The 17709-nt window shown below is 36.6% G+C and overlaps 1 protein-coding gene and 1 non-coding gene across 2 annotated transcripts in view; both read left to right on the forward strand.

The window, feature by feature from the left end:
- Positions 1 to 17709, forward strand: part of KDM4C (lysine demethylase 4C) — a 366544-nt gene that overhangs the window by 36587 nt on the left and 312248 nt on the right. The window contains exons 2-4 of the mRNA XM_024558285.3: positions 608 to 768; positions 9029 to 9204; positions 10717 to 10831. Coding sequence (XP_024414053.2) covers positions 625 to 768; positions 9029 to 9204; positions 10717 to 10831 — 435 coding nt within the window. The 5' untranslated portion in view covers positions 608 to 624. The remainder of the gene's footprint in view (positions 1 to 607; positions 769 to 9028; positions 9205 to 10716; positions 10832 to 17709) is intronic.
- LOC112302940 (small nucleolar RNA SNORA19) lies at positions 8518 to 8643 on the forward strand. The gene has a single exon (XR_002974608.1). It is a non-coding gene; the product is annotated as a small nucleolar RNA SNORA19 (small nucleolar RNA).

A 17709-nucleotide genomic window follows, 5' to 3' on the forward strand; every position in this document is an offset into this window, starting at 1 on the left:
ATTAGTTATTCCTTCCTGTGCACAGTTTTGCATTGCAGTTTGTTTGGCCTCTAGTCAGTGAGCTTGTATGAAGATAAACCTTACCCCTTTCTGTGTCTCTAGTACTTTAGCCTAGTTACCGACTATTATAGGAAACCATGATGACAAGTGGAAGCACACCTGAGTAAAACTCTGCTGGGGATGTTAAACATTGTTCATATTCTACTTAGTCTAGACTGGGCCTTTATACATGTGTGTGTATGAGAGAGTCTATTTCAGAACTGGTGCATAGAAACAACACTTTTACTCACTTGCAAAGTGAGAAAATTCATTCTTACTAGGAAGGATTTTGAGGAGGCCAGTGATAATAACTAGGTCAGTGATTCAATGCCAAGAATAAAAGCTTGAGAGGAAGAATGACTAGAGGCAGTATCCATCCCCCCCACCCCCCGCCCCCGCCCCCCCCCAGCAGTCCAGAAAGAGATGAGGGATAATAGGATGGTAGAGGGAATAGTAAATAAATAAAAGATGTGTTGCTGGATGAGCTTACATGCCATTTGGGAGAAATGATCACCAATCTTAACCCTGTAATAATTCATTGCTGATGACCATGTCCTTCTCTCTGCAGAGAATACCCCAGCCACCATGGAGGTGGCAGAGGCAGAGAGTCGTCTGAATCCCAGCTGTAAGATCATGACCTTCAGACCTTCCATGGAGGAATTCCGGGAGTTCAACAAGTACCTTGCATACATGGAGTCTAAGGGAGCCCACCGTGCTGGTCTTGCAAAGGTTATTCTCCTCAGATCCTTTAAATCAGAATGATAACGTGGCCTTTCAGTTATGCTCTTAATCTTCATGTTGTGGGAATTGTTTCTTCCAGAGGAAGGTATTTGTAAAGTCTTTGTTCTGGTTAATCCATATGGAGGGAGCATTTGATTTCTTCAAAGAATAACTATCTTATTTTTTTTTTTAAACCAAAAACAGTTCATAGAAACCAAAAGGATCGATATATGAGTTTTAGAGGAGTGAGGGTATTCATAGCTTTTGTCAGTTTCCCATAGAGGACAGTTATTAATCTGAAGCTTAACTACTACTCCCCTCCCTCCTTCCTCCTATTCTTCCTTTTCTCCCTCTTCTCTTTTTTCATTCTATATTTTTCTTTCTCTCTAAAAATTTTTTTAACAGATTTATTGAGATAGAATTCACACACCATATAATTCCATTTAAAGTGTGCAAGTCAATGGTATTTTGTATATTCACAGAACATCATCAGTTCATTACCCATACCTAATTCCAAAACTTGTCTTCACCCCCAAAAGAAGCTATATTTATTAGCAGTCAGTCTATATTCCCTGCTATGCATCCAGCCCTGGGCAACAATCTGCTTTCTTTTTCTTAAAGATTTGCCTATTTTATTTTGTTTATAGTTATCTGTTCACCAAGGGTGGAGTGTGCTTACTAGGTACCAGGCACTGTACCACACATGGGAGGAGGTGGGGGGTGGAGCAGAACAAGTTCCTGCCTTTATGGACCTTATATTCAAGTGGTAGCATCTTAGGGTAGTAAGTTAAGGACATTCAAGCAGGAACCCAAACAGTGTAAAGAAACCAGCCTTTCAAGATGTGGGGACAGAAAGTATAGCAAGTCCAGAGACCTGGAGGCTGATTTGAGCGTCATGTATGAGAGGAATAGGAGGGGGGTCTGTGGAGCTGGGCACAAGGGAAGAGGGTGGTAGGGTAAGAGCCCTGGAAGGGGCCAAATGGTAATGGGCTTGTCCAGCTGTAGGAAGTGCAGTGGGAAGCACCAGCATCTTAAAGCCAAGGAGAGGAGGACATGGTAGCTGTTAGTTTGATTACTCATTATTTTGTGGTATTGGTTTGTAAAGATCACAATGGCTCTTATGTGAAGAATGACTTTGTTGGGGGAGGCGGAGCAGCAGCAGGGAGTCCTTCCAGGGGTAACTGTGATATGCTCAGAGTCATAGGAGTGGTTACAAAGGCCCGAAGGACTGTATTGCAGGTTTGTACCTATGGGCCCAAAGTTAGAGCTTTGAAAGTGAGAGATTGTCTCCTTTGACTTCAACTTGAGATGGACTTTGTGCCCCTTCCATACTGGAAATCTATTTCAATTGAAAAGTTTCCCTTAGAAGAATTTATTTTATAGCATTTATTTCATTTCATTATTGTTCTAAATGTTAAATTCATAATCTGGGTTTCTGTAGATTTGTTGGCATCACCACATAAGTTTCTGAGCTCTCCCAGAGCCCACTTGACTGTGGCTGGGTCTCAAGTTCTTCTTGGAATCCCCATCTCTGTGGGAAAGTTCTGTAGCTTTGAGAGCAGAGAGTAGTTGAAGAGAGAGCTTCCAGAACTGCAGGAGTCCATGTTCAAGTCCTCCTACTGCATTATGGCTGCTGCTGCTAGTAACCCAATTCATGGACTGTTCTGACATTTGTCCCCTGAAGTGTGTCATTCCTTTATGGATGGTTCAGGTACCTCCTAGAAAAGATTTAAAATTTGAAGAAATCAAGTTGAATGAAGATTTATTAGGGGTGGGTGAGAGATTAAAAAGGAAGATAAAACAGAGAAAGTAACGGTTTATAATGAATTTCTCAGATGAGTGATTTTTTAGTTTAACCACTTTATTGGGTTAGTTCTTTAAAACATCCCATTTCTGGAACCTCAACACTTCCAGATTATTTTGGAAGAGAGTAGTCATTCTTTAAAGATTTTATGTATTTATTTTTAGAGAGAGGAAAAGGGAGGGAAAAAGAAAGGAAGAGAAACATCAATGTGTGGTTGCCTCTTGGTGCACCCCCTACTGGGGACCTGGTCCGCAACCCAGGCATGTACCCTGATTGGGAATCAAACCAGTGACCCTTTGGTTTGCAGGCTGGTGCTCAATCCACTGAGCGACACCAGCCAGAGCGAGTAGTTCATACTTTAGTTGAAGAGAATGATAATCATTTCAGAGTCATTTGGCAAACACAATTTTGATCATAAACTCGCAATGGGTTAGCAAGAACTTTATTTGGGTGGAGGGGAGTCGGGGGTGACTGTCCCCTTCTTTGGGTTCTGAATGCAGTCCTTTGTCCTGTTCTTCTCTCCCTTTGTTTCTTGAAAACATACATCATATTGTGTTCCACTGAGATTAGTGAATGTCCTGTGGCAGGGTGGCATGTTTAATAACATGAGAACAGGAAGCAGCAGCTACCCTCACAAGAATTATCAGGCACAAGTGCACCTGTGCCGCCTTTGGCATCATGGAACAGAATGAAGTTAATGAGAACTATTGTACAATTAGTTTTTTGAATGTTGAACAAAACACACCTGAGTCCAGACTTTTAAAAGTGAGACTCATTGAGCATGTTGGATGTATTCATTTATTTAACTTGTGATACTTTCCTTTTACTTATGTTAGGAATACAATGAGATGTTTGTTTTTAGTCATCTTTGTCAACTTTTCTATCAAGTCACATAAACTCAGTTTCACCTACTTTCCCTCTTTTTCTGGGCGTTGCAGAAATATAAATGTATAAAACTATCAAATCATATCAAATTGTAAAAATCAAAGCTATTAATGTTGCTAGTTTATTTTGAGGGCTAGCCCTGGGGAACAGAGCCAACCATGAGAGTCTTTGTTAGTGCACCAATTAATGTATTGGCTTTGATTTATAATTTATAAGTTGAAGAAAATAGTTGAGTAGTTCTTCAGTTCCTCCAGATGTGACTTTGGCCTGAGATTATAGTCTGTCTTGTTTTTTCTTTTACCAACATCTTTTAGATTTATATTTTAGATTTAACTTGTGTTTCTAGAATAAGAGGTTTTATACCCTAACTTTTTATCTATAAAGTTGGTGCTCAAGTTGGGGAAGTGAAAAGAGTGACTACCTCCTTAAATGTAAAGCTTGTATTGTTTTTGTGAGGAAGATTTTGATGAACCATTATTATATATAAAATGGATGGAATTCTTCCAGAACAATAATCTGGACACGGGCTCCCCTGAGCCATAGATTACGCACATTATGTAGTTTCAGGAATAGCCTAGCAAGTGCACATAGCCATCTATGCCCTCAAGGTGAAGAAAGATTATATGAAGCACTACTCTTCCTCTAGCTCTTTCCTCAGTAGGTAGATGGTAGTAATAGCAATTGATCTTAAGTAGTGCAAATACAGGTTTTAGTCAAAAATTTTCTACTGGCTGTTGAGCTTGGGCTGGGGTTGGGAAAATGCTAATATAAAATACATATTTTTATTTTGATATAATCAAGAAGGTAAACTTTTTAGGAGTAATGTGTTTCCTTCATTTGATTCATTCAATATAAAAGTTTAGTGTTGGCTGATGTGGTCAGTTGGTTGGACCATTGTCCTGTAAATGAAGGGTTGTGGGTTTGATTCCCTGTCAGGGCACATCCCTGGGTTGTGGGTTTGGTCCCCAGTAGGGTTGCATACAATCCCTGGTCCAAGTGTATACACGAGGCAACTACTCGATACTTCTCTTTTGCATGATGTTTCTCTCTCTTCCTTCCTTTCTCCCTTCCTCTCTCTCTAAAGAGGAATGAAAAAAATGTTCTCTGGTGAGGATAAAAAAAAAAAAAAGGTTTAATTTTGGAATCTTTAAAAATCCTGAGTATGTTGTACTTCCATTTCCTGTGTAAGAATATCTAATGTGTTAAGATTTTAAATTACAGTCTCTAGAAGTACAAATTGGTAGTTACAGAATAGTCATGGGGAAGTAAGTAAAGCATAGGAAATATAGTCAATAATAATTGTGATTAGTACGTATGGTGCCAGTTGGGGTACTGGAAATAATTGGAGGACCACTACGTAAAGTATATTTTTGTCTAACCATTAAGCTGTTTACCTGAAACCAATACAAAAAAAAATTGAAAGAAAAAAATAAAATAAAATTACAGTCCCCAAATAAGATTTTTATTACAGGCCTGAACTTATGAATTTTTAAAAGTTCTGTTTGAATACTTTAATCAAATTAATACATGCACCTTTGATATTTACAAAGGTACTATTGGTACTATTTAGATTTTTATAAATTTATAGTATTTCTTCTCTAACATTTGGGGAAAAATTTGCCACAAAACTCACTTTTTGGGTAAGCAACTGCCTTGTTTTTCACAAGAAAAGAAAATATTTAACTTGAAATGTAATACTAATTTTCATTTTAGATACATTTATTTTTAGGCAGGATTGTGAACAAATCCATGTTTTTTTGTTCATTTTTCCTTCAAATCTAACCCTGATACTAAACCTAACCCTAATCATAAACCTAACCTTAGTTTTCAAACCCTAAACTTAACTCTAACACTAATCCTAACATCAACATTAACTGAATCCTATGCCTACCCCAACTCAAACCCTAACCTAACTTCTCACCTTAACACTAAACCTAACCCTATGTCTCTTACTCTAACTTTAATCCTACCTAATCCCAAATTGTAACCTAACTTCTAACACTAAACCTAATTTTAACCCAAAACCTAACCTCAATCTTAACCTTAACACTAACTTTCTAACCTTAACCATACCTCTAACCCTAATCCTAACTTTATCTTTTAACCTACTGCTAACACTTAACACTAACCATAACCCTCAACTCTACCCCTAACCCTAATTCTAATTCTAAACCTAAACCTAAATTTAAAACTAACCTGTATCTGCCCAAAATAGACAAAATAAACTTTAAATCAAAAAAAAAATTTTTAAAGATTTTACTTATTTATTTTCAGAGAGGGGGAGGGAGAAAGAGAGGGAGAGAAAAACATCAATGTGTGGTTGCCTCTCATGTGGCTGCTGCTGGGGACCTGACCTGCAACCCAGGCATGTACCCTGACTGGGAGTCGAACCGTCATCCATTTGGTTCTCAGGCCAGTGCTCAATCCACTGAGCCATAGCAGCCAGGGCCAAAAGAGTTTTTTAATGGGTATAGAGTTTCAGTTTTCATAAGATGAATAGTATTGTGGATGTGGATGATGGTGATGGTTGTACAACAAAATGAAGTACTTAATATCACTGAATACAGTCTAGATGTCAATTTTTATGCTACGTATTTTACCATAATAAAAAAATATTTTTTTAAAAAAGAGCTGACCCTCATCTTAACATGAAGCCTAATCTTAACCCTAACTGTAACATTTAAATTCTAAATTTAACCCTAAACCTAAACATAACCCTAACCCTAGCACTTACTATAAACCTATCACTAATCTAATCCAATCCCTAGCCTTACTTCTAACCCCAACCCTACACCTAAACTTAATTGTAACACTAGCCCTAATCCTAACCCCAAACCTATGCTAACCTCTAACACTAACCCTAAACTTAAACATATGCCTATCCTCAATTCTAACTTTGATCCTAATCCTACACTAACCCTAACTCTAACTTTTGTCCTAACCCTAACCTATAATCATAACATTAACTCTACACCTAAGCATATACCTAACCCTAACCCTAATCTAACCATAATCTTTATAGTAACCCTAACCCAATGTTTACCTGTACCCTATTCCTAACCCAAAACCTCATCTGAACTTTAACACTAACTATAACCTTAACCTATTTCTAAACCTAATCCCAACTTTAGTCCTAACCCCAACTCAACCCTAACCTAACCTCTAACATTAACCCTAACCTTAAACCTATACCTAACCTCAATCCTAACTTAAATCCTAACACTAACCCTAATGCTAAATCTAATACTTACCCTAATCTACCTGGTAATCACAAATTTAACCCTAAAACTAACTCTGACTCTAAACCCATTTTTAACCCTAACTTTAACACTAATATTAACCTCAATTCCAATCCTACATAATCCTAACCCCAACTCTTATCCTAATCTATAATCGTAATTATAACCCTACCTGTAATCCTAATTCCAAAACTAAAACTAACCTTCCCCTTAAATTATCTAATTGTAACCCTAATTCTAAACCTAAATTTAATTGTTACTCTAGCACTGACTCTATTCTTGATGTGAACCCTAAACTGAACTTTAAAACTAACCCTAATACCATACCTAACCCTATCTGTAACCCCAATCTTAAAACTCACCCTAACACTAACCCTAACTTTAATTTAATGCATAACCATAATCCTAACCTGTAATCCTAACCCTAACTTTAAATTTAACCCTAATTATAACCCTTACCCTAACCCTAAACTTAACTGTATATTTTAACCCTAACCTTAACTTTTACTCCAACCCTAACACTAATTCTAATCTATTCCTAACAAAAACCAAAGCAACCTAACCTCTAACTCTAACCCCAATTCTTAATGTAGCCTAACTTTAACCCTAACCCTAACCCCTAATCATAACCTAACCTCTAACATGAACATTAGCCCTAACCCTACAGCCATTCTCAACCCCAAATCCATGTTTTACTTTTTTTGAATTATTCAGACTTAGTTCTGATGAAGAAGTTAGTATTTATAACACTCTTAAGTAGAACCTCCTCTTTTCATGTGTGTTCAAGAAAATGTAGTAAGTATGTTTATCCATAGCCATTTGTTATGATTATCCATATGCTTTTAAAGTATTGAGTAGGTGTTTTTAGTAACATGTAGCATGGTTATCTGTTGTCTCATTTTAAATTAGTATACCTTGGAGGAAATAAAATGTGTACTGTCCCCATATTGCTGATGAAAATTAAGTTATTATTATGCTTGACATCTTATATTCAAATTTTTTAAAAACATTTTTGTAAGAGTATATTTGAGCCAAACTGACATCATGTGCTGGGGAGCAAGATCTCAAATGCTCCAGAGAATAACAGTTTTGCAGCTTCTTTTATGCGTTTGGAATTAAGGAGGGAACTAAGGAAGATTACGTGGAGGTGTGAGAAAAGCAAGGTGGGATTGGATTACAGGATAGTTAACAAGATGATGTGCTCTCTTGAGGGTGGATATGGCATATTTCAAATGTGTGTTAACCCAGAGGCACAGAGATAACGGACAGGGTTTGCTTAAAGCAAAGACAAACCTTTCACTAAAGAGTTGTATGCCTGGGGTAACACTACCTACCATGATCTGGGCAGTTAGGAATTTATGATCACAACACCCTGTGTGGTTGCTTTCTGTAGAACCCTTTTCTTTGGTTCATAGTTCCCCATTTTGTTCATAAAGCAGTCGGAGGCTACACTGATGACCAACTTTTTGATTGGATAGTGTGATCTCACAGCACTAGGAAGGCTCATTCCTAGGAAGTCTCAGTATGCACGTTGTGTTTTTGACTATTGGGAAAGGGACAGTACTGTAACTGTGGGAAAACAGTGTGGGCTGAGCCACCTCACACAAGCATATTGGTATTAATGGTTCACATCTTTCCCCTACTCCATGTTTAGTGATGTCATACTGGTAAGCTCAAATTGGCCATGGTGGGAGTGGTTACTATGGATAAAGGCAAAAGTTCCAAGTCAAGGTTTCCCCAACTTCCCCAGAAAGCTGGTTGTTAAACATTTACGAGCATACCACTCTGTTTGTCATATTGCGTGAAAGGTAGTTAAAAATATATTGACTAGTGCACATTTCATTGTCTTTTATTTTTTGTTGAGAAAACATATTTCTGATGTGCTGAACAAACCTTTGGAGGTAAATTGGTAGCATGACTAACTTAGCTATTACTGTCAGTCACCTTCAGACAAGTTAAAAAATATATATATTAAACAAATATTTACTTATTTTTTCTCATTTTTATAAGTAGTACCTGATCTTTAGAAGTTATTATAGTTCTGTCTCTCAATTTTACATTTAAAATTGGGACATTAACAGTATCAACTAAAAAATGAAGTTAATTCAAGTATAGTATTTGGTATAGTGAGTCCTCAATAATTTTTGCTTTGTAAAAAATCATTATCAGTAAGGTGCATATTTGGGAGAATGTGAACATTTTCCTTAATCTGAATCTTCATGGTTCTTTCCCATATTTGTCATAGAGATGCTGACAGATTCCTCACGTGTATTCTGCTGGAATATGCAAGCTAAATAACTATTTGGAATATTTTCACACTAACATTTTATTTTATTTTCAGGTGATTCCTCCTAAGGAGTGGAAGCCAAGGCAGTGCTATGATGACATTGATAACTTGCTCATCCCGGCACCGATTCAGCAGATGGTCACAGGGCAGTCAGGACTGTTCACTCAATACAACATCCAGAAAAAAGCCATGACAGTGAAGGAGTTCAGGCAGCTGGCCAACAGTGGCAAGTGAGTGGATTTGGTTTGCTATTTTTCTTTCTTTCTTTTTTTAAAATATTTTATTTATTTTTTTTTTTAGAGAGAGAGAAACATCAATGTGTGGTTGACCCTCACATGCCTGTTACTGGGGACCTGGCCTGCAACCCAGGCATGTGCCCTGACTGAGAATCGAACTGGCGACCCTTTGGTTTGTAGGCCGGTGTTCAATCCACTGAGCCACACCAGCCAGGGCTTTATTTCTTTCAAAGACACACTTGGACATGGTCAGAAACCAAGTACACAAAGGAGCTTGTAATGAAAATGAAAATGAGTTTCCTACACAATCTCTTTCAGTCCTAATTTAACTGTTTCTGGTCTTCAGGTGTTGCCCACTTAGATTTAGTTTACTGCTAAAAAAATTGTTCCTTGTTTTATCATCTCATTAATAATATCTCTAAATAGGTTTTTCTATAGTTTAGTTGTCATGAGTTTTTGATTATACTCATGATTCATCTTTGTAAGGCAAATTTTCTTTGTGTGATTTTCTAAGTGATTAAGTCTTAAATGATAAATTATACATATTAGAAGATGAGTGATTTAAAAAGAAAATCCTTGGCCCTGGCTGGTGTGGCTCAGTGGACTGAGTGCTGGCCTGCGAACCAAAGGGTCGCCGGTTCAATTTCCGGTCAGAGCACATGCCTGGGTTGCAGGCCGGGTCCCCAGTAGGGGTTGCTCAAGAGGCAACCACACATTGATGTTCTTCTCCATCTCTATCTCCTTCCCTTCCCCTCTGTATAAAAATAAATAAATAAAATCTTAAAGAAAAATTCCTTGAATGACTTGAAGGGCTAGTATTATTGTATTAGTTGCCAACTGTGGATTGAAAATATTTTAAAAAATGTTATGTTTTTGCTGACATGTACTGTGTAGTTAGGCACAAGATGGTTGTGGCTATACTGAAGACGTACAGATGTTTTTTTTCTTAAACGATATGGTATAATTACTATTTACATAGCATTTCCATTTTATTAGGTAATATAAGTAACCTAAAGATGATTTAAAGTATATGGGAGGATATGAGTAGGTTATATGCAAATACTATCCATTTATATAAGAGACTTGAGTGTTTGTAGGTTTTGGTATCCACAGTGGGGGTTGTAGAACCAATCCCCCATGGATATCCACTTAGGGACGACTGTATAGTATAATTGGTAGAAGGTTTAAAAAAATATTTTGAAAGCTAAAATAATGAATTTTTAAGTATTTTTCTGTTTCTATTATTGATACTTTCAAGAAAGTATTTTCCTTACTAGTTAAAAATGGGAAGTTTTCATAGTGTTATTTAGGAATCTTAAGATATTCAGATATGTATGATAAACATGTGTGTCTATTTGCTTGTTAAATTTGACATCACAAATTGCCACAGTATTTTCATATTAATAGAATTTTGTTTAGAAAGTGATTTAAATCAGACAGGTGGAGAAAAATCTTAAAATTGTCTTTAACTGTTTTGAACTAACTATTTTCATCTACCTTTTCCAGATACTGTACTCCAAGATACTTGGATTATGAAGATTTGGAGCGCAAGTACTGGAAGAACTTAACTTTTGTGGCACCTATCTATGGAGCAGACATTAATGGGAGCATATATGATGAGGTATATTTATATTTATAATAGGCTTTGTAAAGGATCATTTTATGTTACTACTTCTGTGACCATTGTAGGTAGTTGAGAAGTCATTTGTTGTGCTTTGTGTGACTCATGATTTCTCACGGGACAAGAAGAAGAAAAGACAAATCAATAGAATTTCTGCAGCTGGTATTTTTGAATTGAAATGAGCTAGTTGAACAAATACCTGATTATTCAACAGTAATATATATAGTAGTATGTAGTATAGTATAGTAATACTAATAGTATTAGTATAGTAGTACTAATCTATAGTATGTAACTATCTCACTATTCTTTCAATTACATTAAATTTTTTAAAAAGCAAAGCTCATGATGAGTATATTTGGAAAACAGGAAATATCCAGAATACCATGTTAAGACAAAAGCAGTATTTTAAAATATATTCCTGTAGTTTTACCTTAATAATTAAAAAAATTATTATAATATATATTTTTATATAATACAATATATATTCAAAAATATATATTTGAACAGACCTTGTTTTCTTTTATGAACTGTGAAAATTAAAAAAAAAAAGTACATATTATTACAGTCTTTCCAGTTTTAGGAGAGCATAATCTACTAGATGTAGTCCAATCCTTTTTGCCTGTTTGTAATTCTTATTTTTAATTTTTTTTCCTTTTTTCAAACCTTTTATCCCTCTCCCATTGCTCTATCTTGAAAAATTTGTTGCCTAGCAAATGGTTGAAGTAGTTCAATGAACACCTGAATATCCTTTACCTAGATTCATCAATTGTATTTGGCAAATTTGCTTTATGTTTTTGTTGCTCTGTCTCTGTCTCTGAGCTGTAACATTTGAAAGTAAGTTGCAGACATTATGACAGTTCACTCTTAATTATTTGAGCATGTATCTGTTAATTACAAGGCAACTTAACATTTATATAATATCATCTAATATACAGACAATATTCGTAGACCCTTAATTGCCTCAATAATGTTACTTATAAACATTTTCCCCCCATTTGAAGGATCCAGTCAAGGACATCTTATAATCAATAAGTAATCCATAGGGTGTTACTTAGAGAATAGATGAATATTTTTTCTGCAACAGCCTTTCACTCAATGAATATGCATTCATTGATACTCCTTCCCTGGGTCAATTATTATGTATTTTTATACCATTTATATTTTGAAAAACAGAGCAAGCTGGAAAGTACATAAAACATAAAGTTAGAGCTTCATGAATTATGGTAAGGCGAATGCCGTGTGTCATCACTGACATCAGGGAGAACATTACCAGCATCCTAGAGTGCCCCTATACACCTTCTTTACCTGGTATAACACTCTCCCCTTTTTCTCTAAGGATAATTATTATTCAGACTTTAAGGTAATCACTCCTTCCTTTTCTTTAAAAATGCTGCTAATTGTATCTTGTGTCAAAACTTTATATAACTAGAAGGATCATTCAGTATATTCTTATCTGTCTGCCTTCTGCCACACCTTACCATATTTCTAAACTTTTTCTGTATCATGTGTACCTGTAGTTCATTTATTTTCATTGCTTTATATTCTATTATATGAGTGCACCACAGTTTATTATTTGTTCTGTTACTAATGATCGTTTTGGTCGCCTCTAGTTTTGGCTTTATGCTCAAAACTTCTGTGAATATTTTATGTTTCCCAGAGTATGGAAGGGTTTCTGTAGTGTGCATGCCTAGGAGTGGTTGCAAGATATTCATGTGTTTAGCTTTAAATAAAACTATTTTGTAGTTCACACCTTTCTGTAGCAATGTTTGTGAGCTCCCATTGCTCCACATTCTCCCTGACGCTATTATTGTCAGTTTAATTTCAGCTATTCTGTTGGATGTGTGTAGTAGTATCTTCTACCTGTTCAACCTCTTGTACAGTTTTCTTGTGTGTCGTGCTTTTCTTATTGATTTATAGATTTTTATACATTCTGGATGTGAGGTAGTGTCACATTTTCAAATTTTCTGTATGGATTTCGTGTTGAATGCTGTTACTAAAAAGACTTCTTTTTTAAAAAATATGGACTGGGTATTAGATGATACTGTGGAATTATTGTTGTCAGTTTTAGACGTAATGATGGCATGGTGGCTATATAAATATTTTTTCCTATCAACTGAAGATGCATACCTGAAAAATACACTGGTGAAATAACATGGAGTCTAGGATTTATTTGTAAGATACCTCAGAAAACAAAGTGGAATGGGTATGCTTGAATGAAGTAGGGCAAACTGTTGGTAATTGAAGTTCAATAAATATGTATATGTTTGAAATATTAAAAATAAAAGTTAAAAAAGAGGAAACATCCTTTCTTCATTCTCTTGGTTTTTCACTAGTATAAGTAACTTCTGTATTGAGAATTTTTTGTTTGTTAATAAGGTAGCACATACTCAGGTAGAAAAATGGAAAATATGGAAAAATATGAAGAAAAAATGTTACTCATCAGTGTACTAAACAGAAGTAACCTTTTAATGATTTCCCTTTGACCTTTTAGTTTATGTGAATGTGTGTGTATTTGTGTATGTATGTGTTTACATATGCGTATGTGTTTCCCCACCAAAGATCTGAGAAGTGTTTAATAGTATTTTGGCTTTAGAAGCATTTTCTGTACTGCTGTCCAGAGGATCATTTCAGTGTGTTCCAGCCATTTCTGTGTTCCTGCCAGTTTCAAATTGTACCTTTATTAAATTGCTATTTTTGATATTTCAGTTCCAATAAATATTACTGATTTATTCTTTAGTTATAACAACTATCTTTTAAGTTTAACATGTTATGGTTACTTTTTTTTGGAAAATGAGTGCTATTACCACTAAGACTTTCTTACAGAACATGGCACCTTGTCTTATTAAACAAGGTTCTGTGGGATTTCCATTGGAATGGGTGAGGGCATGTAAATACTGTTGAAATTTTACACTTGAAGCCCAGAGCAGTTAAATCGCTTTTACAAAATTTCGAGGCCCGTAGAGAGACTGCCAGGTGCTCATATCCCCCACACCAGTTTTAAGGAAGCAGTTACTTACAGTCAATCTCATAGTTGTGTAAATGTGTAAAACTAGGTCAATGTCAACTACAAATTCCTCCTGAGCTGATGGATTAGTTTGGGCCTTCTCTGTGTTTTCTTCTCTGTGATATCCTGGCATGTTTTCAGGCTTCTGAAAGGAAAAGTGAACTGAGGAACCCTCTGGATACCAGGCTGATAGGTTGTATGTCTGAGTGTTCTAAAATAAAATAAAACTTAGTCTAAGTTATTTTTTCTTACCACCCCTTTGGATCATTAAGTTCTTTGTTTCTTTTTACATACATGAGTAAGAGTTAGAAGCAGGGTTTTTTGGGACAATTGTAAGAACAGTTAATATAAAAAGCCCTGAAGTAGCTTTCCATATTTGATAGTGAAATAACAATTGTTTCCTGCACAGGTGAGGCTGATGGACTTTGGTTTAGTATGCTTATCAATTTACTGCTTGTGTTTGTAAACCAGTTACACATTGGCATTGCTTCCAGTTTACATTGACTTTAGGCTTCAGATTTAAGTATCTTAAATTATTAAATCCAATAAACAAAATCCACTAGTTCATAAAGATTCAGTTTTAAACCTTCCTTATTATTTATAGATTTGGGAGGCCTGTCATTTTGGTAGGACCAACAAGTCATAGTATGTTACAGATTTTTTGTAGGCTCTGTGGGAACGTTTAGTAGCTTCAGAGTGGAGCTGACATTTTCGATGCTTTTGAGGCATAAAGAATAACATCAGAGAGATGTTATAAACTGCTACTGGTAAACAAAAGTAATCACACTGAAGACACCTAAATTCAAACAAATGAAAAACAACTTATATTTGTCCCCTTGAGGTGGATAGAGAGTAACAAGAAAGAGTGCATTAAAGAGAGTGATGAAGAAGGAGTGTAAGGATAACCTGTAACTGTCAGGAACATCTGAAATCATTGCAATGAATGATCATTGAAAAAGTCCATGTATTGTTTTGCTCATTACTATAGTATCTTTGTATTGTTGAACTGTTCAGCTCAATATTTAAATTGTATTGGGAACTGGCTTATTATGGTTCATGGCACTATTGTGAAAGGGATTATAGTCATCAATTTATAGTTCACTTCCCCCCTAGTTTCTAGTTATGAGTGTTTTATTTAATCTTAAAAGAATGATTGAAAATAAATCATAGTTTGTGTGTGTGTATGTGTAGATGGGAGTTCTTTGAGAGGACGCGGGTATGTAAGAGAAACAGTTTGTGTAGGGTACAAAGATGAATAAGGGTCCTCATTCTCAGATAATTCCCAGAGGGGCAGTGGGGCAAAGAGATGTAAGGAACTGGGCCATAAAGGCAAATGTGGGATTCCATGGAACCTGGAGGAGAGGCACTTAGAGAAGTCTTAGCATTGAAGGAAAGCCATTCTTGTGGGAAGGGGACATCTGAGTTGGGCCTAGAGGAGTAAGTTCAAGTCAGTTAAAGAAGGAAGAGAGGAGGATGAGACAGGAACTAGGTGAATTTGAGGGTAAGACCAAATTCAGTAAAAATACTTGAATTTGGAGGCTTTATACTACACATGGGCTTGAGGAGAGTGAGGCAGACCTGGAATAGTGGCTGTGGCATCTGAGGGCCAGGGACTAATTCAAGACTGGAGGCAGGGCTGTGGGCCTGGTCCCTGGACCCATAGTGCTGTAGCGGCCTCTCCTTTCTCTTGCAGCATCGGGCAGGGAGGTGCCATTGTAATGTTGATCAGCACAGGAATTGAGGGTGAGGGTGTTCTTGACAACAGTCAGTCTTGATAGTAAAGGAAGAAAGGTCTAGAGATCTCAGGGCATAGTGTGGACTCTTTATTCATTCTGTTGCTTCTCTCAGAGCCTAATTCCTGAGGATGTACTGAAAAGTCTGTTAATACCGTGGGCAGTAGCCTATGGCAGCAATAACACTAATACATTTTAAGCAAATTACTGTTTTTTAAACTGAAATATGAAGACTATGAAAGGCATGCACTAACAAAACCCAGCCTTTGTGGGTTTGATGGAGGGCAGGGCTTGGCAGTCAGATTCTGCCTGTTGTCATTCTTTGTAAATAAAGTTTCATTGGAGTATAGCCTCACTCATTCATTTACATATATAGAGGTCTATTCAGAAAGTATCCAGCCATGTAATAAGAAAAGTAGAGACATTACTGAAGAAGATACAAAGTACAAGAAACGCTGTACATAGGACAATGATGCCTCAGTGTCCTTCAAAGTAGGTACCTTGGGACCTCACACAGTTCTCCCAATCGCCATCAGCTGCCCCGTCATATTTTCCTGAACCTCATCAGTGGTCTGAAACCTCTCCCCTTTCAAAGGTGATTTTAGTTTTGGGAAAAGCCAAAAGTCGCAGGGTGCCAGACCTGGCTTGTAGTGGGGCTGAGTCACCTGGGTGATGTGATGTTTCACCAAAAACTCTGCAAAAAGTCCGCACGAGACGTGATACATGAGCGGGTGTGTTGTCATGATGAAGCTGCAAATCACCAGTCGCCATAGCTGCAGCAATTTTTGTTGTATTGTAGCTCTCAACTGATGAAAAATATTGAGGTAGTACTCCTTATTAATTCTTTGGGCCTCGAGGGTATACTTGTGATGGACAATGCCTTCCCAATCAAAAAACACAGTTAACATGGTCTTGATATTGCTGCACTCATCGTATCACCCCCAAAAGCCTTTTGAATTATTCGAATAGTTTCCATGGAGGAATGATCAAGTGTAATGTAAGATTTGATGCAGATTCGTTGCTCTGCTTGCTCAGTCATTTTGAATGCTATGGTCACAGGTCACATAGTACACATGCTCACTCAACTGCGTCTACCACCCCCACTGACTAGTGTAGTGAAGATGACATTGTTCATTCATGCGCATGCCAGTCCACTCTCTTTGGCTGCCAGGTTACATCGATGTCCCACAAACTTCTTGTGATATTAACAATGTTTGTACTTTTTCTGGACAGACCTCGTATGGCTTTTTTTGCCCTACAGTGGCAGAGTTGAATGATTGTGACAGAGATTGTTGGCTTACAAAAGCTATAATATTTACTGTTTGTCCCTTTGCAGGAAAAGTTTGCCAACCCCTAATATAGAGGCATAATTATTTGTTCTCGGGGAAGGATGCTCAAAATCTTTTTGAGCTATAGGATCAAATTCTAAATGTTCTCAGGAGAATGAGATTCATATACATTGACTACATTGATACCTTAAGGCAGTGAAATTGTTGAAATGTTTGATGATGTCAGGAACCTTCTGTAATTAAAGAAGGTCCTGAACTTAGATTTCTAAGTTTCTATTTAGAGCTACCTATGCTGTTGGGTAGCCATATGGTTCCTTGGTTACAGTAACATTAGCACAAGAATCCTAAGATCTGAACTTTTCAAAAATGTTTTCTTTTTTTTTTAAATGCAGGTTGTAGCCTTTTTTTTTTTTTAAGATTTTTATTTATCTATTTTTAGAGATGGGGAAAGGAGGGAGAAACAAAGGAAGAGAAATATCAATGTGTGGTTGCCTGTTGTGCACCCCCTACTAGGGACATGGCGTACATCTCAGGTATGTGCCCTGACTGGGAATTGAATCAGTGACCCTTTGGTTTACAGGCTGGCTGGCTTGCACTCAATCCACTGAGCCACACCAGCCAGGGCTAAAAAAATGTTTTCTAAAAAATTTTTAATTGAATGTATTGGGGTGACATTGGTTAATAAAGTTATGTAGGTTTCAGGTGTGCAATTTTATAATACATTTTCTGTGTATTATATTGTGCGTTCATCACCCAAGGTCAAGTCTCTTTCCATCACTATCTCCCCTTTTGCTGTTGCAAAAGATATGATTTCCTTCTTTTTTTATGGTCAAGTAGTATTCTATTGTGTAA

This window comes from Desmodus rotundus, chromosome 1 (assembly GCF_022682495.2).
Source record: "Desmodus rotundus isolate HL8 chromosome 1, HLdesRot8A.1, whole genome shotgun sequence".
NCBI classification, from domain to species: Eukaryota; Metazoa; Chordata; class Mammalia; order Chiroptera; family Phyllostomidae; genus Desmodus; species Desmodus rotundus.